The following is a 25,828-nucleotide window of genomic DNA, read 5'->3' on the forward strand; positions in this document are numbered from 1 at the left end:
TGCTGTTAATTAGAATAATAAGAGTAACAAAACAACTCTTTTAACTGTGGCTGAATTCAGCTGCTTGGAAATTCTTGTTTCTATATGGCAGATTCAAGGACTTCTTTCAAATCATATGCTACTGAATAAAAACTCATGTCTGTTACACACAACTAGCTATTTTTTGAAAAACTGCATTATTTCCTTGAACAAAAAGAACAGCTGAGCAGACAAAAAATATAATTAAAGAGATTGCTTTGAACTCTCAAATGAGACTCAGAATTCCAGAAGTAATTGTAGCACTTCTTTTGTTTTGGCCACATTTTAGTAATTAAATTCCTTATTCAATATGAAAGCAATTCAATAGTCAAGAAGTCTGAAAACTAATGACTACTGCAACAACATTGTTTTCTACTTATAATTTCACTTCTGTTTTTTGGTAGTTCATTTCTGTATTTTTAACTAATTAAATAAATAGTAGCCTTCACAATCTTGGATGTACAGAAACCTCCTAAGTATTGTACTCCGAGTAGCCCCTCCGAATCTTCAGAGAGGGGTGGCATACAAATCTAATAAATAATAATAAAGTACTCCTGTACTCTTATTCATAGGATTATCTCCCTTAGCACAAGATACACATGAAGTGAGGTCTGCTGGCTTTCTTCATAAAAATATCAGCATATGCTAGTGAATAAGGCAAAATAACACTTCTAAAATAGATATTTCATTAAACTTATATTTAGCATAAAGATTTTTTTTTTGCTTACCTACCCCTTTTTTTAAAGGAAGTGATTTTTAAAAAGCTGCAAAGATTCATGTCCATGTGATTTGAATTTCAGGAAGCACTCACCAAGCAAGAGCCTTGCATATGAATTCCATGCTAAGTCAGCATTATTTACCATTAAAATGTGGAAATTAAAACACTTTTGAATATCAATTTTCATTCAAAAGGCAACATTAAAAATAGCAAAATTACAGAATGCAGGCTTTAAAAATGTGCTCACAAATTCTGAAGCCTATAGCTCTTAGTATATTCAAATTTCCTTCAGCACTTTGAGTGAGAGCTCAAGGGATGCCATCTTTCAATCCATAGAGCAAGAACTGTTAAAGAATGGCACGAGGAACATTCTAATGAAGTTCAGCATCTCATCTGACCACCACAATCACCAGACCTCAACATTACTGAGCATTTATGGTCAATTTTAGAGATTCAAGCAAGAAGTCAATTTCCACCACCATCGTCTCTAAAAGAACTGGAGGGTGCTTTAACTTTGAAAACAATTCACAATTTGTATGAATCAATACCTTGGAGAATTGAGGCTGTACTTGCCGCAAAAAGGTGGACCAATACCATATTAAAAGATATTTTGATGATTTTTCAAGGTGTTCCGTTTTTTTGTTCACCCCCTGTATCTACCCCTGCAATGGCAATACACTAGACTATTTTGAATTTTCCCATTATCCTTTGAGTTAGATATTGGACAAAAGGTATGAGAAATGGATGAATTCACAAAAATAGTCTCCATTCCATTGGCAAAATCTTATGTTTGATTCATCACAAATTGGATGCAATAAAGCATCCAATGATAAGAAACAGATCTTATAAGTAACAGATCTTGCTAGTAACATTAAATTATAAGACACAGAGAAATTTCCCTAGTTTCAGAATCTGTTACCACAAGACTATTCCTGTCTACCATAAAGACTTGAAGTTCATATTTGTTAAGGCCTGAAATGAATGTAATCTTTAGAATATTACTCAGTATTTAATGATTTCAATAAACAATGAAGTCTTAAATTATAAAGACAAAGCATTATAATTTTCTTCATTTAGATTATCACTGGAAATTTTCACATATGTGGAAAAATATATAGCTGAGAATCTTCACTTAAAATCATAAAGTTATGGAATTATGTTGCTTAAAGCACGCAGTATAAATGGACACACACAACAGCAGACATGTCTTAAATTAGAAGATTTTAAGAGCACTTTTAATTCATTTTGTAAAGACTTTTACTTATCAAAGCAAAGCAAAATACAGTATGTACAAATCTGTATATTGTACTTAAACTGACATTCATTCCCTCACAGAATACAAATATTACATTACAAACAGTTTTTAAATAAGGTGCTCCTTCACAATTTATAGACTTCTTTCTACCGCAGATTAAGAATTTAAATGATTATTACCTGCAACAGTTCTCTGATAACTAAATCCCCCTTTGTAGATAAAGATTTAGGAACAAATGTATAGAATGTCCATTTTATTACAGATTATATTTTTAAAGGTATAATTAGAGATTGCATAGATAGAATGTGCTCTGTTGAATTCTGGAAGTGACTTTTTTTCTTTTTAAAAAAGTGAACAATTGTCTGTGAAAATATTTAATTTTATTTGTTATTGTATTTGAATAGAAGAGCACCAGAATAAGAAGAATTTGTAAAGTTTTTGAAATGGACGATTAAAGTCCAGGACTAAAGCTTGAGCTGAAATTTTTAAACTAGCAGCAGTTAATGGGAAAAGCATTTAATTATCCACTCAGAATAAAAATTGATAATCCAGTAATGTCTCGTCACAGAGAAAAATGTGTTGTAGAAAAAGGAAATAATAAAGGAAAGGAGAAGAGGGCTAGGAAGCAAACACAAAAATAACTTGAGCTTTCCCAATAACTAATTACCCTGGATGCCAAGGGGCTTATTTTAGTAAAATATTTACTGGCCATGACGGAGACTGTAACAAACAAATGAAATACAAATGCAAGAAAACATTTTTCTTACATATTACCAATTCCTCCAAATAAACATTAAAAAAGCAGAAAGAAGAATCTTTTCCATGTAAGCAACGCAGCCTGGATGAGATCCCTGCATGGTGATGTAAAGCAAGAAAGGCAACACTTCTTTTGAATGATCATGAAACAAAAGTAGTACAGAGTAAGAATAGTGAAACAGTTGAAAACAAACATAACTTACATAATTAAAGCCAGATATTTTATCCATAAATATTTTGTCCAAAGTTTTAACCTTTTCTATTTTAAATATTCAAGTTGGAATTATATATATTTCTTGCTTTTCTGGAACAGTCTTGTATGAAGATTGGCTTCATTTTGCCTAGTGTTAAAATAGTGGCTGCTTCTAGCAATAAGTACAAAGCCTTCATTAACTTTTTTGTTGCAGTAAGACTTTGAAATTCTGTAGCTCTCGTATACTTGTAGAAAGTCTGTGAGGAAGAGAAGGGAAGAAAGATCAAGTTTACAGAAGTTCAGTATTAAAAAAAAGAAGCTCTTCTTGCCTGAAACACCAATTTGAATTTTAGATCAAATCATCTTAAGGATACAAGCAATACGTTTGTCATACAGTCCGCTTATGACTGTATGACTATAACTTGTTGCTTGTATTCTTAAGATTTTTATTATTATTGATTTTTTCCCTGATTGTTTATTTGACCCCTATGACAATCATTAACTATTGTACCTCATGATTCTTAACAAATGTGTATTTTCTTTTATGTACACTGAGAGCCTATGCACCAAGACAAATTGTGTGTCCAATCACACTTGGCCAATAAAGAATTCTATTCTATTCTATTTGATCAAAAACTTAGTACTGCAGTTTATTAAAATAATTACCGGTATCTCATCTACCTTCAGCACTCTGTGTGTCTGATGCATTTAAAGTCTAGAATTATTTGACTAAAATGGACTAGATTCCCTTTTATCGTGAATGGTGGCACTATATAGGTACTGTGAGAGGACATTATATCTTTTAGAGAAAATACAGGTACTCCTGATTAAACAAATTCCAGTTTAACAATTGCTTGAAGATACAAATGGACTGAAAAACAGTTACAAACTTGTTTTCAAAGTTACAACTAAGGTACTACCCACCCCTCATTGTCACATGACTGCATTTCAGATACAGTATTTGGTTACCACCATTTCCAGCATACCGCAGTCACGTAACTCTTATTTGCAACAATTTTTATGGCTTCCAGCAGAAAACAACAAGACACACATTGGATATGCTGGATTTGCTAAATGAACACATTTGTTTAACAACCATGGAGACTAGCTTACCAACTGTCATAAAAATGATCATAAAATTGAGTCAAATTAATAATTGCAATGATTTGTGACCAGAATTCTGGGCTTAATTGCTGTTATAAATTGAGGACTACTTGTACATAAATACTTTTAAAGTCCACATCACATGAAGAAAAAGCCCAGCCTATCACTACACAGCTATAACAAATTTCAAGTGTAACTAACCTTCCAAATGCATTCAGAAGAGCAACTATTTCTTGCCGGGTCAATTGAAAACCTTTGGATGGACTGTTCTCAGAAAGATTCTTTATTTCTTTTTCGGAGAATAAGATTTTCAAAGCAGTTCCTAAACCTTGAGTCTGAAAGATATATTAAATATATTAAATAGCCTTGAGTTTGAAAGATATATTAAATAGCAAGAGTGCAATATACATTCATTAACAACGTTGGGCGTTTCTACACTTATTTTTGGGTAGGCCTTATATTAGGAGCACGCTAAAAAAAATCAGGCTAGTGCTTATTTTCTGGTTAGGTCTAATTTGGGGGGAAACACAGTATAAGTCTAAGTGCTATTGCTATGCAGTATTTTAATATAAATATTGAATAATGTTTGCACAATAAGGTATGTATTCCTACTATACAGAAATGTTATTCTATAATTAGTGAAATGACATGTACAATGGGAATAGCTTGAATGTCAATAATATAGCAAATGTGAAATATCTGGCTTTGTACTAAAGCTAAAATTTACCCTATTGATATTAACTGACCTTGGAGATGCAAAGTATAGGAAGTAGTTTACCTGGTGTAAGAAACTGTTTTGTTATACAAGAATGTTAACCTTACAACATGAAATCATATACCTGTAATTTTCCCCATAACCGACATTTATCACATCCAACACAATCCATTATACGAGATATGTTCTTGAAATGCAATCTGAATTCTTCCTACAATACAGAAAAACATGTTTAAAACTTTTTGTAATGGCAATAGGCCAACACTCTATTTTCTCAATGTTTTTCTTTACTTCCTAATTTTCATTTTCATCCAGCAAATGAATTAATAATAATAATAATTATTATTATTAGATTTGTATGCCACCCCTCTCCGAAAACTCGAGGCGGCTCACAACAACAGAATTAGTTCAAACCATAGTTTACAATCACTTTTAATCTGATGGCAAACTGGCTGAATGTGTCCATAGTTATTCTATAAATCCTATGTCAGTTTTACTAACTATTATTGGCTGGGGAAATTCTGTACCTTTTGTACATGTGTGCAACAACATATCTAAAAAAGACATGGAGTTTGCTTTGGAATGACACTTGTTCCTGGGATGGGTTCCTCCTCCCTGGAACAAGTGTCATTCCAAAGCAAACTCGATGTCTGCTTGTCTCCAAATGACAGATTTGCCTGAATGGGTAGTGGCCCAGTTCAGTGATGTCATGATGATGCAATAGGGTTGATATTCCTGGAGGCGTCTGTAATATGGTAAATGATTTAGCTTCACTAGATAAATGGTCAAAGCAATGGAAACTGCAGTTTAATGTTTCCAACTGTAAAATAATGCACTTGGGGAAAAGGAATCCTCAATCTGAGTATTGTATTGGCAGTTCTGTGTTAGCAAAAACTTCAGAAGAGAAGGATTTAGGGGTAGTGGTTTCTGACAGTCTCAAAATGGGTGAACAGTGCAGTCAGGCGGTAGGAAAAGCAAGTAGGATGCTTGGCTGCATAGCTAGAGGTATAACAAGCAGAAAGAGGGAGATTGTGATCCTGCTATATAAAACGCTGGTGACACCACATTTGGAATACTGTGTTCAGTTCTGGAGACCTCATCTACAAAAGATATTGACAAAATTGAACGGGTCCAAAGATGGGCTACAAGAATGGTGGAAGGTCTTAAGCATAAAACGTATCAGGAAAGATTTAATGAACTCAATCTGTATAGTCTGGAGGACAGAAGGAAAAGGGGGGGACATGATCGAAACATTTAAATATGTTAAAGGGTTAAATAAGGTTCAGGAGGGAAGTGTTTTTAATAGGAAAGTGAACACAAGAACAAGGGGTCACAATCTGAAGTTAGTTGAGGGAAAGATCAAAAGCAACATGAGAAAATATTATTTTACTGAAAGAGTAGTAGATTCTTGGAACAAACTTCCAGCAGATATGGTTGGTAAATCCACAGTAACTGAATTTAAACATGCCTGGGATAAACATAGATCCATCCTAAGATAAAATACAGGAAATAGTATATGGGTAGACTAGATGGACCATGAGGTCTTTTTCTTCCGTCAGTCTTCTATGTTTCTATCACTGGATAGGTCAGTGCATGGGCGCTGCCATCTTTTAATTTTTTTAAAAAAAAAATATTTTTTCTTCTGCGCATGTGCCGAAGCCAAGGTTCCAGCCCTGTGCCATTTTGTTTTCAGTGGGGTTTTTTTGGGGGTGGTGGTGTCTGTACTGTGGATACATGTGCGTTCAAAGAGTGCGCATGGCCACAAGGTAGCAAGGTAAGTTGGAACCCATCCCTGACTTGTTCCATCATTTTATCTCCGCCTCTGTTGTTTCTTTCATATTCTGATAAAAAGAAAAGGTTTCTATGGAGAGGGGCGGCATACAAATCTAATAAATTGAATTGAATTTCATTTCATTTTTTTCATTTAGTAAAAAAGCTTATGAATTGACATTTACCATAAAGCTATAAAGTATAGCTGTAAACCAACAGTAGAAATACAAAGACAACACAAAATTATGCAAGTAGATAGCATGACAGAGATTCTGATTAATGTACAGTATTTTACACTAATCCAGTATCTTATATTCTAATGACTTGCTTGCTACCTTTCTGAAATACTACTCTTAAGAATTTAAAATTAGCTTGGTTGTTACTGATGATGTTGCCTCAAATATAAAGCAAAATAATCAAATGCACACACAAAAGCAAAGAAACGTGATTTAATCTAATTTAAAATGGATTTCATTTGTACATATAAATGAATTTGTCAATGTAAAAACTATGTCTACCTTTAACGACCTGGCCTCCTTTTTGTTTCCAGAAAACATGGATTTTTCATCAAAATGCATAGGAAAGGACCTAGATAAATTTTGATAATGAATTAGACTTATTTAACAAAACTATTTGGATACTACCAATAATGCTCCACTTTCTACAATTAGGTGAAATATCTACAGTACCTAAAATATTTAAAATATAGCTCAAGAGCCAAATTATAGGCATATCTAGTCACATGGTTTGTCCAATTGTATAAGCAATGCAGAAATGTTACTTTTAAGTTTTTTCACAAAGGATTCTTAACAAATATTCCAGAGGTAACAATAAAATGAAACTTCATTACATAGCAGTTTTAGCCACAATTCTCAATTTTGTCTTTCTTATCAGAGCTTGCATTTGCAGAAACTATGAGCTGGGGTGGTGCAGCAGATAGAGTGCTGTACTGCAGGCCACTGAAGCTGACTTGTAGATCTGAAGGTCAGTGGTTCAAATCTCATCACTGGCTCAAGTTTGACTCAGCCTTCCATCCTTCCGAGGTGGGTAAAATGAGGACCCGGATTGTGGGGGCAATAGCCTAGCTCTGTTAAAAAAGTGCTATTGCTAACATGTTGTAAGCCGCCCTGAGTCTAAGGAGAAGGGCGGCATAAAAATCGAATAAATAAATAAAATAAAATAAAACTAGCCTGTTTGTGCCCAAGGAGCAAACCAGTCCAGTGCAGTTCCCCTTCTTTCTTTCCACAGTTCTTTATTATACCAATTTTCCTACCTTTTCTAACACATATTACTGGCAAACATTTACTTATTCTTCATACTTACATTCATTTTTAAATGTATACCCTATTGTTTAATAGTAAATTGCTTTTCCAACCAGAAAAACTATTTATACTATTGTATTTTTATCATTCAACCAATAATACAATAGCATAAATAACCTGATAATACAAGATCTAACAGCAGAAGTAAATTTCCATGACAGTAAATCAAAATCAACAATCTGGGTCCTCATTTTATCAACCTCAGAAAGATGGAAGGCTGAGTCAACCTTGATCTAGTCAGATTCAAATTCCTGGCTGTGAGCAGAGTTAGCTTGCAATACTGCATTCTAACCACTGTGCCATCATGGCTCCTATTGGATGTTCACCCATGATACTTCTAGCTTTTTCAATTAAGCTATTGTTCTCTCTGATCCCAACATCCGGTAACATGGAGGGCTTGGCATTCTAAGATGCAGCAGTTGTCCACAAAAACAATATAGTATAACAGATTGCCAGCTCACTGAATTCACTTGACATGGCACCTTTCTCAATAATTTGACATTTCTAATCAAAACGCTCCATCTTTGGGGTTAACTAATTCAAACGAAGAATAAAAAATGCCGAAGGATAAATTAGTGAATATTCTTATGTATTGGCTGAGTTTATAACCACCCAGTTCATCAGCAACCTGAAACTAATTCCCTGTATGTTTTAGCCATATGTGTGATTTTAGCATAATGTTTCATTTGGTCCTTTTTGGCCACCTGCATTTCTTTCAATATCTGTCATAATCCAGATGACTTGGCTATCTGCTTCAAGACATTTTATTATGTGATTAAGACAAGATCAATAGTACACTGACTACTTAAAGCCTTATGTTCCTTTTGGATTCAAATAACATGGGTATTAATTATTTGCACAATTTAAACTGCAGCTGGATACAAAGAAACCCAGCCAACTGGGGCTGATTTTAATAACTTATGGTTAAACAATAGTTTAATCTGATATGTGAATTCAACCTTATTTTTAGGTCTGTTTTAGTATCTTCATTTTCTTGCAATTCCCTAAACATCTGAAATCAACTTTAGTCAGTTGTCTGTATCTGAATACATACTAAAGATGGAGAAGAAAAGCACACCTACTTTGTATCTTGGAAGATTTCTAATAAAAGAGACTTAGTTTCTGTATCCTCCTGTGAATTTCCAGTATAAAGATCCACAACTGAACGCTCAAAGTATGATGCAACCTTTGACAATGCACGCAGTTCCACCAAATACAGGAAATACAAATTTTTTAGTCGTCTTGGTCCTTCACTTTTTGTTTCAATAGGGTCAAAACGAACGCTGAATTCTTTGACATTAGGTCCCCAGCGAGGTCTTCCCCATGTTTCTGAACATACAAAAACAATGCTTTAAAGTGAATAATAAAATTATTTTTATGGGAATAGTGGAAAAATGAACTTCCCACAATAATAAAAAGAGAAAGGGCAATTTACCTTCAAGTAAATGTTTTGCACAAAGATGTAAGTTGATGCTTGCATGAAGTCCTGAAATAAGTTTATAGAATACACGTTTTTCAAGACAAAGCCCTAGATGAGATAAAAATATTGTTAAAGCTGAATTAGAAAATAATAACAGTTCGTTATTAACCGTTCAAAGTTGCAATGGCACTGGAAAATGTGACTTGTGGCCGTTTTTTACAGTTACGAGCTTTGTAACGTCCCCATGATCATGTGATCAAAATTCAGATGCTCAGCAACAGCTCCCGGGCGGAATGGCTTGGGCCATGACTCTGCGCATACGCAGGAAATTGAAGGGTGGGTGTGCGCACGTGCGGGCACGCGCCCACCCCTACCCCGCGCCCCCCTCCCAAGCATTCCAGTAGGGCCGCGAATGGCTACCCTTTACTGTCTGGCCCCCTCAACCGTCTGAGGGACAGTGAATTTCCCCCTGTTTAAAATGTTTGAGGACCCCTGCTTTAAAGCATTATTTCAAATGCTATGCTGGCAAATACATGCAGAGAACTGGGAATAGCTTTAAAAAAAAATTGCACTGGCTGCCATGGTTGCTTTAAGTCTTTGAAGAAAGATTTTTTTCTTCAATTAACATGATTTGCAAGGCATGTCTTTTAAATATTTTGCACAGCCCCAGGTAATGGTGCACATTAATTTAATAATTGAAAGCATTTAATAAAAATGATCAAATGTTGCACAATCAGCAAATTTTTTTTAGCTAACAGGTTGACTGTTACATTTTTTCCTTAAATAGGAATGCATTCCTTAATTTTTAAATTTCATAAAACTTTCTTATTACAAAGAGAGTTTGCAGTTTTTCATTACAATTTTGATAGGATTCTGAATTTACCTTCTAGCCAGGTATAAAAAGATTCTCCTGTGAACACAGAAATAATTAATTTCAAACAAGGCCTAGACATATCTGATCAATAAATACTTTGAAATTCTAAATTCACAGCATATTCCAAAATACATATCAAAATAATCCATCCCTTTCATCTGAAAATTTGTGATAAAACTGAATCTTGATGTATCACTTAACTGCTGCTCATTTAACATTCTTAAATATTTATTTTTAAAGTTGAAAAAAGGATTCAGGTGTTTTACATCAGATTTATGCTTATTTCAAAGCAAGCCATAGTAATAGAATTTATATAAAGATCCCTGGAATCTAACAGAACATAAGAAAACCTAATCATCATTCTAATCTAGTTTGCTGAACCTCACAAATTTAATAATGATTCCTAGAGAATTATAGCATTAATGGCAATTGTTTATGCATATCATCAATTATTAGCAGCATCTATTCATAAGAAAAGGAATAGTAGTCCTAGATAACATCTGTGTTGCAATATAACCAATAAACTTTTGTTATTTTTTTTCTTTCTCTTTCCTACTGTATATCTCTCACTGAAATTTATTCATTAGGTACAGTATGATAATATTGTAAAGTTGTAATCCTGGGGGATTTCCCATTCATTACAGTTTTTTCCCAGAATCTTAAATAATATAGTGAAAAGATATTATGTCGCAAAAACTTACCATCATCCTCTCCTGAAAAAAATTATAAAATATAAGTATTATAATTTATTCCATCTTTATTTCTCCAAAGTATCAAAAATATACTGTATGTGTCTGTTAAAATGGTCAAAACGTTCTGACTGTAATTAACTCCAACACTATTTTTCTCAAGAGTTAAAGATTTAAATAATGATACATTTGCTATCTATAACAAATGGAAGAATACAGGCATAAGATTGTAAAGGATCTTAATTTTTAAAAAATGTGTGATTACGTCTTGCTTTTAGTTACAAGTTATAGGTCATGTTAAAATAATGTGTTTCACACTTCCCAGAATAAAACTATCTAATTAAACAACATAAACTGAGAACAGATGATTGGATATAATTTCTTTTTACTAAATAAGACTAGTTGCATTATTTCTGATACATTGATTTATGTAAAAAAAGAAAAAGAAAAATGGAAGTGATTTCCTATAAAGAAGTGCCTTCCATTCAAATCAAAATTATTGTCTGCAGAACTGTGGTAATTGCTGACTCTGCACAACTATCATTAATGAGTTTCAATAACTGGTGAATGTCAAGTTAAGTTAAACAAATAGACCAATAGAAAGGGGTATCAAACTCAAGGCCCGCAGGTGCTTAGATCTGGCCCACGGGCTGCCCTGGAAATAGCGAAGGACCGGCCCGCAGGGCCTATTATTATTATTATTATTATTATTATTATTATTATTATTATTTAAATTTGTATGCCGCCCCTCTCCACAGACTCGGGGCAGCTCACAACAGCAACAGAAAACAATATATAATACAAATTCAATAATTAAAAAGCTAAACATCCATAATTTTAAAAAAAACATGCACACAACATACCATACATAAACAGTATAGGCCTGGGGAAGATATTTCAGTTCCCCTATGCCTGACGGCAGAGGTGGGTTTTAAGGAGTTTGTGGAAGGCAAGGAGGGTGGGGGCAGTTCTAATCTCAGGGGGGAGCTGGTTCCAGAGGGTTGGGGCCGCCACAGAGAAGGCTCTTCCCCTGGGACCTGTCAAACTGAGCTCTGTTTTCACTGGCAGAGGGTTGCAGGAAGCCATTGCAGTGAAAAACGGAGCTCGGGAATTTGTTTTCATTGGCAGAGCACTTGGGTCACCACAGGTGACCTGGCACAAGTGACATCAAGCTGGATTTCAAGCTACACACACCCTGCCCCGACATCAAACGCAACCCTGATGTGGCCTGCAATGACATTGAGTTTGACATCCCTGAAATAGACATTTTAAAAAGCCTGTATATTAATAAAAATTTTAGTGACAAAATCTCTAATAACATCAAACAACAACATCACCCTACTCCAGGTCCTTTGGAAGAATTTTGTAGCTGGATAAAAATGCAAAATCCAGTCTAAACATCTGGCTGATTGTGCAACAAAACTACAATAATATTTTACTTAACAAGCAATATTCAGAATTGGTATGTTACAATTACAAAGGATTTAATGACTTACCCTTGGTTGGTGCCAGTGGATTTAGTGGACGATATACAGATCGTGGCCTAATGAGAAAAATATGGCAGTTTATATTTTGGCAATTTGAGATATTTTAAATTTCAATGCAAAATAATTTTGCCCTCTGTTTTCACTTACTTAAAGCAATTTTCTTCATAGATACTGTTCCATACTCTCCATGCAGAGGGCCCTTTGTATCCAGTGTATCGTTCTGGATTCAAGAGCAAATCCACATATTGAGCATTAGGTGATCTCTCATCTAATAACAAAGAAAAACTATGCTGCTTAATTATGAATTGGAACATGCAACTTGCCTCAGTATAAGGAGCTATCTCGATGTAAAAGATTAAATTACAGCAATGGTGTATAATAAAAGCATTTATGAAGAAATTAACAACATTATGCATTTTATATTTGCACATTTTAAATGTGAATATTGTAAATAAAAGGGATATTAAAGGTAAATATCTTTAAACATGACATATTTTATTTTTTTATATACAATTGAATGAAATACAGGTGGTCCTCAACTTACGACCACAATTGACCCCCTAAATTTCTGTTGCTTAGCAACACATTTGCTCCATTTTAGGAACTTTCTTGCCATAGTAACATAATTGTTAAATTAATCTGGCTGCCCGAGTAATTTTGTTTGTCAGAAGGTCACACAAAAGGTGATCATGTGACCCTCCAAGACACTGCAACTGTCATAAATATGAATAAGTTGACAAGCATCAGAAACATTTGTTGGTAGTTTGAAATTGGACTTTTGTAGCCTCTTATGTAAATTTAAGTATTCCAAAGCTTAATCGAAATGTTGAAGAATATGCATCTTTCATTGTATCTTATAGCAGCCCATTTAATACCTTATTTTAATTTTATGAGGACTCATTGATGATCACTTGAATATAATTTCCAAGCTGGCTTTCCATTCTCTTAATTATTCTGCCAACCAGGTTCTCCTTAGATATTAGATGATCAGTGTTTGCAATTAATGTCATACTTAACATTAGTCAAGAAAGCAATAAGAGAAAGAAAGGTATTTATATTTGAAGGATTATTACACATAAAACTATTTTTAAAAGCATTTAACACATTCTGTTTTAAAGTGTATGGATATTTGTTCTAACTTTGTTTACTTAGTTATACAGTGAAAAAAAATCTGGCTCAAAATTTACCATCCAATTCACAAAAATGGTCCTGGGAATCATCATATCTGGCCCAGGCAATGAAAGCTTCTTTACTTTGGTTACTAGACGAAAGAGAGTTAGAAAAAAAAATTAGCTGTAGACTGAATGCATTTTTAAAAATATAACTCTCAAACTACATAGAAATCAGAGATAGGGTTATTAAGATGAGCCTGAAAAAAGTATCAGTTGTAGTCCCAACAAACTTTCACAGAAGCTTGTAAAAACACTAATGGTTAAAATTAAATAGATCAAGACAAAATAGGAATACCATAAACACTTATATTATTTTCCATTGAGTAACAGAGCCAGCAACCATTTTCTTATAACTATTTGCAATAACCATTAGAGTTGTATAGTTAATGTACAGATGCAATAAATAACTGATTCAATGGTGAGATTCAATTTTTTTTACTACTAATTCTGCAGAAGTTATTACAAACCCCCCATTTTCTCCTGATCAGCTGGGACTCGGGAGGCAAAGAATAGGTGGAAGCAGTGCCAGTTAGACATGATATTTACCGGTTCTCCGAACTACTAAAAATTTCCACCACCAGTTCTCCGAACTACTAAAAATTTCCCCTACCAGTCAGAACCTGCTGAAACCCACCTAAGAAGTGATTCCTCAATATTGTTGTTTTATACTTTTTTTCTGAACTCATTAAAATTAAGAAAGTTTATATCTAAAACTAGGGCTATCTGACCAAAAGTAATAAGGAGGTTATGAGTTAAAGTGAGATTGAAGTTCATTATTATATATCATACTAGATCTACGACCTTTTGGACCTCAGGAACCATCAAGGTCATAATTTTAAATCCCATGGACCACCAAATTCATAATTTTAAATCCCACGGTCCCTAATTCATAATTTTAAGTCCTGCAGGCCATTAATATGTATTTTTAAAAAAAGATTTGTAAAATAATGATCTGAGGAGTTCCATTTTATTAATATGAAGTGCACCTATTTAACATAAAATCATAAATGCTTATTTAATCGTAACAAAATCTTTAAAGGTTGTTTAGTTGTAATAAAATTATTAAAGGTAGTATAAATATTACAAAATAATTGAAGCTTATTTGATGGTAGCTTGCTGATGTTGTTGGGAAAGTCAGTCCCATATTCCAGAGCTACAGCTTCCTCCCTTCCCTTCTTCCTGGACTGGATTAATTGCACTCGGCTATATCTGGCCCAGGGGCCAAGATTTCTCCACAGACAAGCAAAATTTTCTCGCGGACCACCAATTGGTGACCTGTGCACTAGAGTACAGTTTTAAGAAATTAAGAGGCAGTCATTTTATAGAAACTATCAGCCATCTGATGCACGTATCCATCCCATGTATAATTTAAATTAACTGATACAAATGTTTCAAACAAAAGGTACATCAAATATGAAACTATTTTGTTTCCTCAGAACATAAGGAATAAAAAATATAGAGAACCCTTAAATAAGAATTATGTCTTCCACTAATATTGAAAGCAATTGGTTTCCAGATGCAATTCAAAGTGTTGGTTATGACCTATAAAGCCCTACATGGCTTGGGGCCATTAGATTCTTTCCCCCTGGCCGATGAATGTTTTGAGAGAAAGTTGATTGAATGGGAATGACTGTTTTTTATGGCTTTTGGGTTTTTTATATTTTATATTTAATTAATTTGATTTAATATATTATACATTGTTTTATTATATGTTGCAAGCCGCCCCAAATCCTCGGAGAGGGGCACCATAAAAGTCCAATAAATAAATAAATAAATTACCTTAATGTACTATTAATTGCACCCAGTTTGTTAGCCTGCTCACAGTCTTCACGTTCTTTGGTCTGGTTTGCTGTCTTTGAATACTGAAAGACAAAGTATGTAATCTTTATATCTTCAATTCCAATATTTAGGTAAATACTTGCCAATTATTTATCTAAAATATTTCTATGTTCAAAATAGTATTTAATTTTTCAATACATTACTGTCATCTCTTCCAATCCTAAACTTTCTGTTGCATGTGTTCCCCCAAATCCCTCACTGTACTAAAGAATTATCATAAAACCTTAGTCCCATAAGTCCCAGACATGAATGCAGTTTTTAAAAAATATGAAGATTATACAAGGAGTTCCCTGAGCTTTTAAAGCACTGCAAAACTGTTTGCAATATTTACTTCAGGATCCAACAGAAAAATAATATGATATTTCCAGTGCTTATAAGCTAAAATTTATATCATATAACCTTTCAACCAGTTTCCTACCCTATCCTGTTCTATTTAGAATAGTTCTATTTAGTCTCTTGTTACTTTTAAAAACAGAAAATAGAAAAAAAGAGAGACAGATGCAGGTGGAAGGAGGACAAAAATATCAATTCTGCTTCTAGGACAAGTAAGCATAATGAAATACTCCCAGCTACAATTTCTTCTCTATTAGAAGAGAATAACAATATACAATATATGTAGAAAAATGCTGGCCCTGGTTTTGCACCACTGAGTAACATAGCATAATGTTACATAAGAATTTGGGAATGGCATGTGTGGACAGCAAACTCTAGGTTTTACACCAGAGGTCCCCAAACGTGGCAACTTTAAGACTTGTGGACTTCAACTCCCAGGATTCTCCAGCCAGCTATGCTTTTAAAAGTCCACAAGACTTAAAATTGCCAAGTTTGGGACCCCTGTTTTACACATTTACTATTTGCCATCAGTGTTCCCTCTAATTTTTGGGGGTGGGTGGGCGGAAAAGTATAATGTCTGAGCGGCAGTCCCTTCGGGACTGGGCGGCACAGAAATAATAAATAAATAAATAAACAAACAAACAAACAAATAAAAAACCCACCCTGTTTTGCCTCAGAGAATTTCAAAATAAAATACTGTACTGTGTGTCTATAACAGTGAGCTCATAATAGGGCAACTCTATCAATATCAAAATGCCACTTAAATAGTTGAGCTAGTTTCAAACTAGATTTTGATTTTCTTTCTCTCTTCCTTACTCCCATTCTTTTTCTTTCTCTTTTCCTTCCTCTCTTTTTTCTATCTGTTTCTCTCTCTTCCTTTCTTCCTCTCTCTCTCCTTCCCTCTCACTCTTTCCCTCTCGGCTTCTGGGCAGGTTTGGAAAACTCTGAGTTGATGATGATTTTTAAGTGAGCGATTCCTCACTGCTCAGCTTAGAGGGAACTATGTTTGCTATATGTAATAAGGGGGGGGGGGTTGGTTGGATTATTTTGAAAGAAATTACTTACTTTGTTAGCACTTTCAGCTTTAATTCCAACTGGAACTTTACTCTAAAATAAAAACAAAAATGTAAGCTTTTATCTTTACTTTTTCTCAAGCAATTTTCAACCCTCAAAATAAATGAACTAAAGAAAATTCAGAATTAGAGCCGAACAGTCAGGAAGACTAGTTGTGCATTAATTCCCCAGACAAATAAACTGACTTTTAAGAAACTTTCATTCATGATTTGACAGGTTTCGATGTCTACATGCCTATTTCAAGGGAATCAAATTCAACCAAAGGCTGAATATACCTATACTATAGCCAAAGTCTACACAGAATTTATGAAAGAAAGTGTGCATTTAAATCATAATTCTGACACTGACATCTACTTATATAAAATCCTCCCAGCAAGAATAAACATTTGTTGTCAACAGAATAGTTAATCCAATAGAAGAGAATATACTGCATGTAGCTCAGGATTGAACTGTGAAGTTCTTCATACTCTCTGAGCCTGGTTGTTACCCACCTAGATATCATCACTAGTGATAGTGAATGTGGGTATTTACCTATAGTAGTTTACCCTGCCAGTATTGATAGTGGTGTAATTTTCATTTGATAGTTCCTTGATTAGGGTAAATAACCATTAATAAAAAATAAACCATTTTTACATACCATTCAAAAGAGACAATAAAAAAAAACTAAGAAGGAAACAAAAAGAGGGACACCACAGAGAGACAGTTTGGTCCGATGGACAGTTTGGTGGTTAAGTTGCTGGTCTAGAAACCACAACTGTCAGTTCTATCACATTTTAGGCATGCAAGATGGGTGAGAATCAGCCAGTTCATCTCTTAGCCCAACATCTTGCAGGATTATCATTGTGAGGAAAATAGGAGGAAGGAATATTAGATAAGTTTGCCCCCTTTAAAGCCCTACATGGCATTGGACCAGATTACCTCTGGAACTGCCTGCTACCGCACGAATCCCAGCGACCGATAAGGTCCCACAGAGTTGGCCTTCTCTGGGTCCCGTCGACTAAAGGATGTCGTTTGGCAGGCCCCAGGGGAAGAGCCTTCTCTGTGGCGGCCCCGGCCCTCTGGAACCAACTCCCCCCGGAGATTAGAACTGCCCCCACCCTCCCTGTCTTTCGTAAACTACTCAAGACTCACTTATACCGCCAGGCATGAGGGAGTTGAGATATTCCTTCCCCCTAGGCCATTACAAGTTATGCATGGTATGTTTGTGTGTATGTTTGGTTTTATAATAAGGGTTTTTAGTTGTTTTACTATTGGATTGTTACATGCTGTTTTTATCATTGTTGTTAGCCGCCCCAAGTCTATGGAGAGGGGCGGCATACAAATCCAATAAATTATTATTAATTATTATTATTTGGTTATTTATAACTATCTGAGTGTGAGGCGGCCATATAAATTTCCCAAATAAACAAACAATAATAAAGATGAAATATCAATCAATTAATAAAAAAGATCAGAACACATCCCTTCCAGCAGGTAACACTCAGACAATCAATCTGAAAGCAATATTTTAATTAACCATTAAACCAAGGAGAAAACCAATATAGTCAGGACAAACTACATTACAGGTGAGGAAAATCTCAAATTCACTGTCATGAATGACGTTACCTAACTGCAATCCAACATCTACAAGCAAACAAAACTCAGAATGTACCAAGTCAATACAATCTTGTTTCAAATTTCTCATTTTTGAGGGGGGAAACTTACCTCAGGGCAAGGCTCTACATGGCAATCTCTGATCGAGCAATGGCCGTCATCAGCCCAGAATGGACATGGTCTTTTCAGATTAACCTTAAATAACAATTTTTAAAAAAATGTCATTCATACTCATTTCAGAAGCATTTTAAAATTATGAGACTAAACAAGCTGAACGAAAAGGAAAAGGTCATTGGAAATAACTAGATTTTCGGAGAGCTCATTTGTAACAGAGGAGGAAACGCAGCTCATGCCAAAGATCTAGTACCTCATAGTTATGGATGCATTATCACATCCATTTAAAATTTGACAGCTATAATCTCCAGCAACAAACTGCTACGTATTGTTTGTTTATTTAGATTTGTATGCCGCCCCTCTCCGCAGACTCGGGGCGGCTCACAACAAAGTGCAAGAAGACAATTTATAACAAATCTAAATTTCTACTATAAACATTTAAAAACCCCATTTCTAAACACACATACATACACACACACCATTCATAAATTGTATATGCCCGGGGGAGATGTCTCAGTTCCCCCATGCCTGGCGACACAGGTGGGTCTTAAGGAGCTTGCGAAAGGCAAGGAGAGTTGTTGTGCTTCCCTTCCAGCTAGTCAGTAGTGACCTTTAAGCAACTTTTAGTGTAATGTTTCTGAATATTATCGAATCCACCCTCAATGGATTTTCATTGTCACAGATGAAGTAACCTTCCAGAATGTGTTAGGCAGCTGCATTTGTTCACAAGCTTCATGCAGCTGCTTTGAAGGCCTTCCCTGCCTATCACTTTGGGCACATTTATATACAGCCGCTTTATAGCATTTTGTTGGCTGCTCCAAAGGGTCATCTGTTCATGCAAACCCACAGAATCCAGAAACAGTTCCAGGAACCTTCCAGGGAATGCAGCTGCTGCCTAGGGAGAGGCTCTAGCAAATGTGTTGCATAGAACCAAGTCCTCTCTTTGGCCCACTACCCAGACCTCTTTTTAAAAAAAATGTTTAAAAAATACTCATTTATTTATATCTTACTCCTTTTCATTCCTTTCTTTGGAGAATTAAAGCTAACTTTCAATCAGCTTTATAATAATATGGCATTTTTACTTTACCTTGTAATACCTGAAGTAGTCTCGTTCTTGAAGTTTCTGCATTTTGGGAAAGATCTTAAAATTGTTGAATTCATCTATGCTTTCTATGTCACATAAGCAGTCATCAAGTAATTCTCTTACCTATGGGGAAAAAAAACAGCTAGAAATGTTATTTACGCTAGAGATTTAGGTTGCAAGAAGAAAAAATTACTAGCAATTTAGGTAGGAATTTTAACCTATACCGCCAGGCATGGGGGATTTGAGACATCTTTCCCCCAGGCTTATTATAATTTATGTTTGGTATGTATGTGCTGTTTGGTTTTTAATTATGATAGGGTTTTTAGTTTTTTTAATATTAGATTTGTGCCATTATAATATTGTTTTTTTATCGTTGTTGTGAGCCGGCCCGAGTCTTCAAAGAGGGACGGCATACAAATCTAATATATTATTATTATTATTATTATTATTATTATTATTATTATTATTATTATTATTATTATTTTTTTTTTTTAACTGATTCAGTTACATTATAAAATCTAAAATTAAAAAAGGGGAAGTTTGGTCTCTTTACTTTTAAATAAAAAGAAAATGTTTTGCAATTAGTCTTCTTTTTCTTCATTACAACACATCTGTCAAATGAAGCCTGTCTTTACTTGTGTAAACTATCCATGGTACTAGGTCATCCTTTCAAAGAAATTTCCTTACCTAAAGAAACAGAATGACTAAGGGCAGGCAAAAAAGGAGTGCAGGAATGGATGCAGGAGTCACTTCTGAATTCTTGCCTTTTGTTCCATTGAGTTTCCTAGTGGTAATTTGGGAAGGAGCATCAAAAATCCACTTCCCTTCCCTTCCCAGCAGGTAAGTGAATTGCTGCTGCTGGGTGGGAGAGGGACGGAGGGAGGGATTGCCATTGGCTGGGAAACTGTTACACAACACTGAAAATGAAGAATGTATGACTGTTACATCAGCCCAGCATCAGTCATAGTACTGAAGTAACATAAATTCCCAAATTTGATTCCACTGGGAATCAGGAATCTTGGATTTTGGACACATATTGTATATTAGCCCATTTGAGGTATCTTGATTCAAAAATTGTTGCCCTACAATACACTTTTTCTCTCAATTAAAGACCATAAAAATGAGAGTTTCAGTAGTATGTGGATTAATATTTTATACAATGTTTAACTATAAGAAATGAATTCAAAATGCAGCTAAATTTGAAATGTGTAGTATTACCGGTATGTTAAAATATTTGAAACATTAGTCCTGTTCTTATACCCCACATAGTAAAAGAATAAAGCACTTATTAGATATCAGTTGGTCTGAATTAATTAGCACAAAAATATTTCCAATATGTATGGAAATACTTGAATAATCTCCAGTTATCACATGATTATTGGGGTGGGGAGGGAGAAAAGTATGCTACTCAAATGGAAATTTAAATGTTAAAGCTTAAGTGGCAACTGTACTGAAGACGATTATCACAGCTGAGACCAGGGGCATCCGAAATAGTGGTCACATCTATGGGACTGAAGCAATTTTGGATGTGGTGAGCAGTTATAGCCATCATTTTGACTGCCAAGGTTGACTGAGTATCGACAGAACTGGCAGGAAAACAAATGTCTTTGATCTCTGGTTAATTTGCAAATAGGAAAATAACTCCATTTGCCTAGGAACAAAATGACCCAACATGTTATACAAAGCATAACATTGTAATAGTAATAAAGACAGTTTTGAGGAACAGTGTATTCTACGAGAAAGGATTATACATTCAATACTTCAAATTCTCAAATAAAGGTGTATGCTGCTTTGGATAAATATTAGGGAAATAAGTAAAGAAAAAATAGATCTTCCAAGCCTCCTTTCATATGTAATCTAAACGTTTTACAGTACTTAAATGATTTTCAACAGTAGCACCTGTCTGCAGAAGTCCATCTGCTGGCCCAGGTCAAAGTCCATTCATTGCCTCTGTTCTCATCTCTGGGTGTACTGACAGCCTGCTCATTACCTTACTCCTTCCTCTCGGGTATGTCAGACAGTAAGCCAAACTTGCTATAGAAACATAGAAGATTGATGGCAGAAAAAGACCTAATGGTCTATCTAGTCTGCCCTTATAATATTTCCTGTATTTTATCTTAGGATGGATATATGTTTATTCCAGGTACGTTTATCCCAGGCATGCTATTTCAGACTTGTCTTCCTACCTGTGCACACTTCCAGCTGATTCCCTGAGAAGTCATAATCAAAGTCATAATGTGAGTATTAACATACATATAGCTGTCAATTCAATTCAATTCAATTTATTAGATTTGTATGCCGCCCCTCTTCGAAGACTCGGGGTGGCTCACAACAATAATAAAAACAATATTCCAGCGAAAACAAATCTAATATTAAAAAGCACATAAAACCCTATCATATTTAAAAAAGCAAACAACATATACATACCCAAACATAAATATATATATTAAAAAAAAGCTGAACAGATTTTAAGTGTGGTTACTGACTGCAAATGTAAGCAGGAAATACATTGAGGAATAACTGAAAATAGGATTTCAGGAATGATGAGCATGTTTTTGCTTAGAGGTGTTGTTTGTATGTGATATATAAAATTGTATTTATTACTTATTAAATGTATTTTGCCACTCATCTTGTTTTGAAATGATGAAATCATAAATTCTATTCAGAGGGTAGTGGCCACAACAGAGAGGGTTCACTTCCTACCTCCCACAAGATGGCAGCATTTAATTATCGGGACCTAGGACTCATCCATGTTGTTTTATTGTGTAATTACATTTCCCAAACATTTCATGATGGCAAAAAGTTTGTGAAATGCTGGTCTAACAACTTTAAATCTATTTAGCTCTGTGTAAGGTTGGCAAGTATGAATTTGGTAGAAGTCCCCAGAATATTTTCAGCTCTATTGAATATATGGGCAGATTGAGCTAAAACCCTAATGTGCTTTAATGAACAACCAATACGGAATACTGTAACCACACAGTCCTTCAAAGCAAAGAAACATAGCCTTTTTACAAGGGAAAAATGATAGTCACTTCCAACTATGCATGGACTAGACTCAAACTAGACAAAAAGTCAAGATCTTTTCACAACACATATTTGCCTCTGCAAGATATGCTTGGAGTAATGAACTGCTTTAAAAAAGGAGACTTGTTAATGAAAGCTACTATTGTTGAATAAAACAGAGGACATTGCACTCAAGGTTTGCTTGTGGTCTTCCTACTGATACAGAGAATTGAACTGTGCCAAAGGAATGGTCTTTGTGTTGTAGATAGGCCTTTGTGTGGTCCACCACAGCTCTTATGTGTGATTAGCACGGTTTACCATAAATATATTTACTTGCTTATCATCTTTTCAAGTAAGCTGCATATGCTTCTGAAGACAAGTTTCATGAAAAAAATCGATGTATTCTGTACAACAAAACTAAAGGCAAATTTAAACTCCGCTTTAAACAACAGCTCCTGAACTGTCTAAAGCAGCTATTATAAAAACTGTGTTTATAAATCTGCATGTTACACAGGTACATTCATGAGGGAGACTGTCTCTAGATAATTAACAGACTGTGCAATACTATACATACTTTTACCTGTTTGGGGAATTCATATACTACATTTCAAGAGCTCTCTCGCGCGCATACACTCAAGTATTCCTAGTAGGAAAGCATGGTTCAAAATAAATTTCTCAATAACCTTCTCAATAGTTTGAGCAAAGCCAGGGGGCTTTATGTTAAAAAAATATTTTATTTTAAGCAATCATCCTTCACCTTATGTCTGCCTGTCTTGGGGAGTTAAGCTTCCTTAGAAGCACCTGTTTCCCCAATGAGGAAACTTGGATCAAACAGCCAAAAAGATGGGGACTGCTTTTGCCATATTAGCCCTTCAACTCAGTTGACTTTCAAACAGGCTTCGTGACACAATATGGAGTTTCTACAAACCCTGGTGAACTTTTATAAAAAGATAATAAACATTAAGCACTCCAAGCTTTCCTCCTTCCTCTATTGAGCAAGCTTTGCACTTCTTCATTCACACAGAAATACAGCAGAGCACGCACCCTTTTCACATTACATAAAAACATAGAAGATTGATGGCAGAAAAAGGCCTCATGATTCATCTAGTCTGCCCTTATACTATTTCCTGTATTTTATCTTAGGATGGATATATGTTTATCCCAGGCATGTTTAAATTCAGTTACTGTGGATTTACCAACCACGTCTGCTGGAAGTTTGTTCCAAGCATCTACTACTCTTTCAGTAAAATAATATTTTCTAATCTTTCCTCCAACTAACCTCAGATTGTGCCCCACTGTACTTGTGTTCATTTTCCTATTAAAAACACTTCCCTCCTGAACCTTATTTAACCCTTTAACATATTTCGACCATGTCCCCCCTTTCCCTTCTGTCCTCCAGACTCTACAGATTGAGTTCATTAAGTCTTTCCTGATAAGTGTTATGCTTAAGACCTTCCACCATTCTTGTAGCCCATCTTTGGACCCGTTCAATTTTATTCAATATCTTTTGGTAGGTGAGGTCTCCAGAACTGAACACAGTACAGTATTCCAAATGTGGTCTCACCAGCGCTCTATACAGCGGGATCACAATCTCCCACATTAAGGTCCTTCATTCTCTCTCTGCACCTTTCCTGTTACAGGGTCCAATATTAATCCTAGTTGTCATTCTTTGGGCTTAATTACAAATCAGCATTAAACACCTGCTTATCGTAAAGCAGAGATCCTCAAACAAGGCCACTTGAAGACTTGTGGACTTCAACTCCCAGAATTCTCCAGCCAGCTATGCTGGGAGTTGAAGTCTACAAGTCTTCAAGTGGCCAAGTTTGGGGACCCCTGCCGTAAAGCAAAGAATCCCAACATCCACACCCGGAAGACAAAGATTTCCAGGAGGTCTCAGCGAGGAAGGATCCACTTTTCTCTCGCAACTCTCCGGATCTCAGGAAGGTTTTGACACCCCCCAAGACACTCCAGATCCCCCCCCCAAAAAACCTACTCCCTTCCCCCAAAGGCGACTCCGCTCACCTTGGCCTCTATCCCACTCCAAAGGCAGCCCAGAGTCACCGCTGCCAGCAAGAGCTGCGCAGCCCGATCCTTCTCCGCCGCAGTTCTCCTCCGGACGATTCCACTGCTGCTCATGCTGCAGAAGCCGTTCGCCGGGTGCCCTGGGGGGCCCGTGCCCCGCGCCGCCGCCTTTGGGAAGCCAGGAGTACGGGATGTCCGCCGGCACCACTGGGCGGCGGGGGAGGGAGGTTGCCTTCCCTGTCCCGATCTCACCCGCTTTGCCGGGCAAGGGACCTGTCAGGAGAGCGGCTGGATGCGCTCACCTTTCCCAGCCGCCGCCGCCCTAGCTCCTTTCCCGGCGCTACAAACACACACACACACACACTGCGAAAGGGAGAGTAGACCCGCGCTTCCCCTGCAAGCGCTTTCCTTTACATAGGAGGAGGAGGAGGAGCAAGTGATAAGCAGCAATCACAGAGCTTCGCCCGCGCAGAGTTCCTTGGGAAACGTAGTACACCAACCACCTCTCTTCCCGTCAGCTTTATCTGACGGCCTCGCCCCCAGTAGCGTACTCCAAGTGACGAAAGGGGAGGGGCGAAGAGAGTTGGGCCAATAGGAAAGAACCACGCGCACCTTCAAAACAACAGGAGGCAGTTTATAACCGTAAACGGAAGGTAAAGGGGTCTCTAGAGAGGGATTGGGGAGGGATGAAGGGAGGCGCGGTGCTCTTGTGAGAAAGGCGAGGTAGGGATTAGTTTTGGGGGGAACTTTTTTTTTGCGCAATATGACCCTCCTACCTATATCGGTACAACTTTGGCATCAGTATGTAACAGTGAACTGTAGGTCACTTCCATATACAATATATGGTTTCCTCTTCATGGCACTTTAGGATTATGTATGTATGTATGTATGTATGTATGTATGTATGTATATATGTATTATTATTATTATTATTATTATATTTGTATGCCGCCCCTCTCTGAGGACTCTGTTGTATGTTGTATAATTATCTTTATCATTATTTTATTATTATTATCATCATCATCATCCTAGGAGAGGGGCGGCATACAAATCTAATAAATTATTATTATTATTATTATTATTATTATTATTATTAAATTAAATTTATATGCCACCCCTCTTTGGGTGGCTTACAGCATATAAAAACAGTATACATCAACATACAATTAATTAAAATTTTGTATGTATGTAGGCATACATTTATGATTTGATTTGATTTTTATGCTGCCCAACTCCCTAAGGGCTCTGGGTGGCTTACAACCAAAAATATAAC

The 25,828-nt window shown here is 35.7% G+C and overlaps 1 protein-coding gene across 2 annotated transcripts; it reads right to left on the minus strand.

Moving 5' to 3' along the window:
• Positions 1-1,944: 1,944 nt before the first annotated feature.
• ERO1B (endoplasmic reticulum oxidoreductase 1 beta) lies at positions 1,945-25,081 on the minus strand. Of its 2 annotated transcripts, XM_070733992.1 has the most exons (16): positions 24,556-25,081; positions 19,534-19,653; positions 18,444-18,527; positions 16,731-16,772; positions 15,273-15,355; positions 13,509-13,582; positions 12,469-12,589; positions 12,331-12,377; positions 10,847-10,858; positions 10,155-10,181; positions 9,287-9,379; positions 8,934-9,180; positions 7,048-7,117; positions 4,884-4,970; positions 4,246-4,379; positions 1,945-3,197 (listed from the first exon to the last, which is right to left on the minus strand). In XM_070733992.1, the coding sequence occupies exons 1-16, from the start codon at positions 24,667-24,669 to the stop codon at positions 3,137-3,139; spliced, it is 1,416 nt and encodes a 471-aa protein (XP_070590093.1). In that variant the 5' UTR covers positions 24,670-25,081; the 3' UTR covers positions 1,945-3,136. The 2 variants fall into 2 exon arrangements, with proteins under 2 accessions (XP_070590093.1, XP_070590094.1); XM_070733993.1 differs by lacking the exon at positions 10,847-10,858.
• Positions 25,082-25,828: the final 747 nt, after the last annotated feature.

The sequence above is a fragment of the Erythrolamprus reginae genome, chromosome 1, assembly GCF_031021105.1.
Source record: "Erythrolamprus reginae isolate rEryReg1 chromosome 1, rEryReg1.hap1, whole genome shotgun sequence".
Taxonomy (NCBI): domain Eukaryota; kingdom Metazoa; phylum Chordata; class Lepidosauria; order Squamata; family Dipsadidae; genus Erythrolamprus; species Erythrolamprus reginae.

Excerpts from the sequence above, each read along its gene's own strand:
- ERO1B (XM_070733992.1), bottom strand. The coding sequence starts at position 24,669 with ATGAGCAGCAGTGGAATCGTCCGGAGGAGAACTGCGGCGGAGAAGGAT. Across the intron at positions 12,590-13,508 it reads CCATTTTTGTGAATTGGATG|ATGAGAGATCACCTAATGCT; the intron begins GTAAATTTTGAG and ends CTTTGTTATTAG. Across the intron at positions 9,181-9,286 it reads TGCAAAACATTTACTTGAAG|AAACATGGGGAAGACCTCGC; the intron begins GTAAATTGCCCT and ends TTGTATGTTCAG.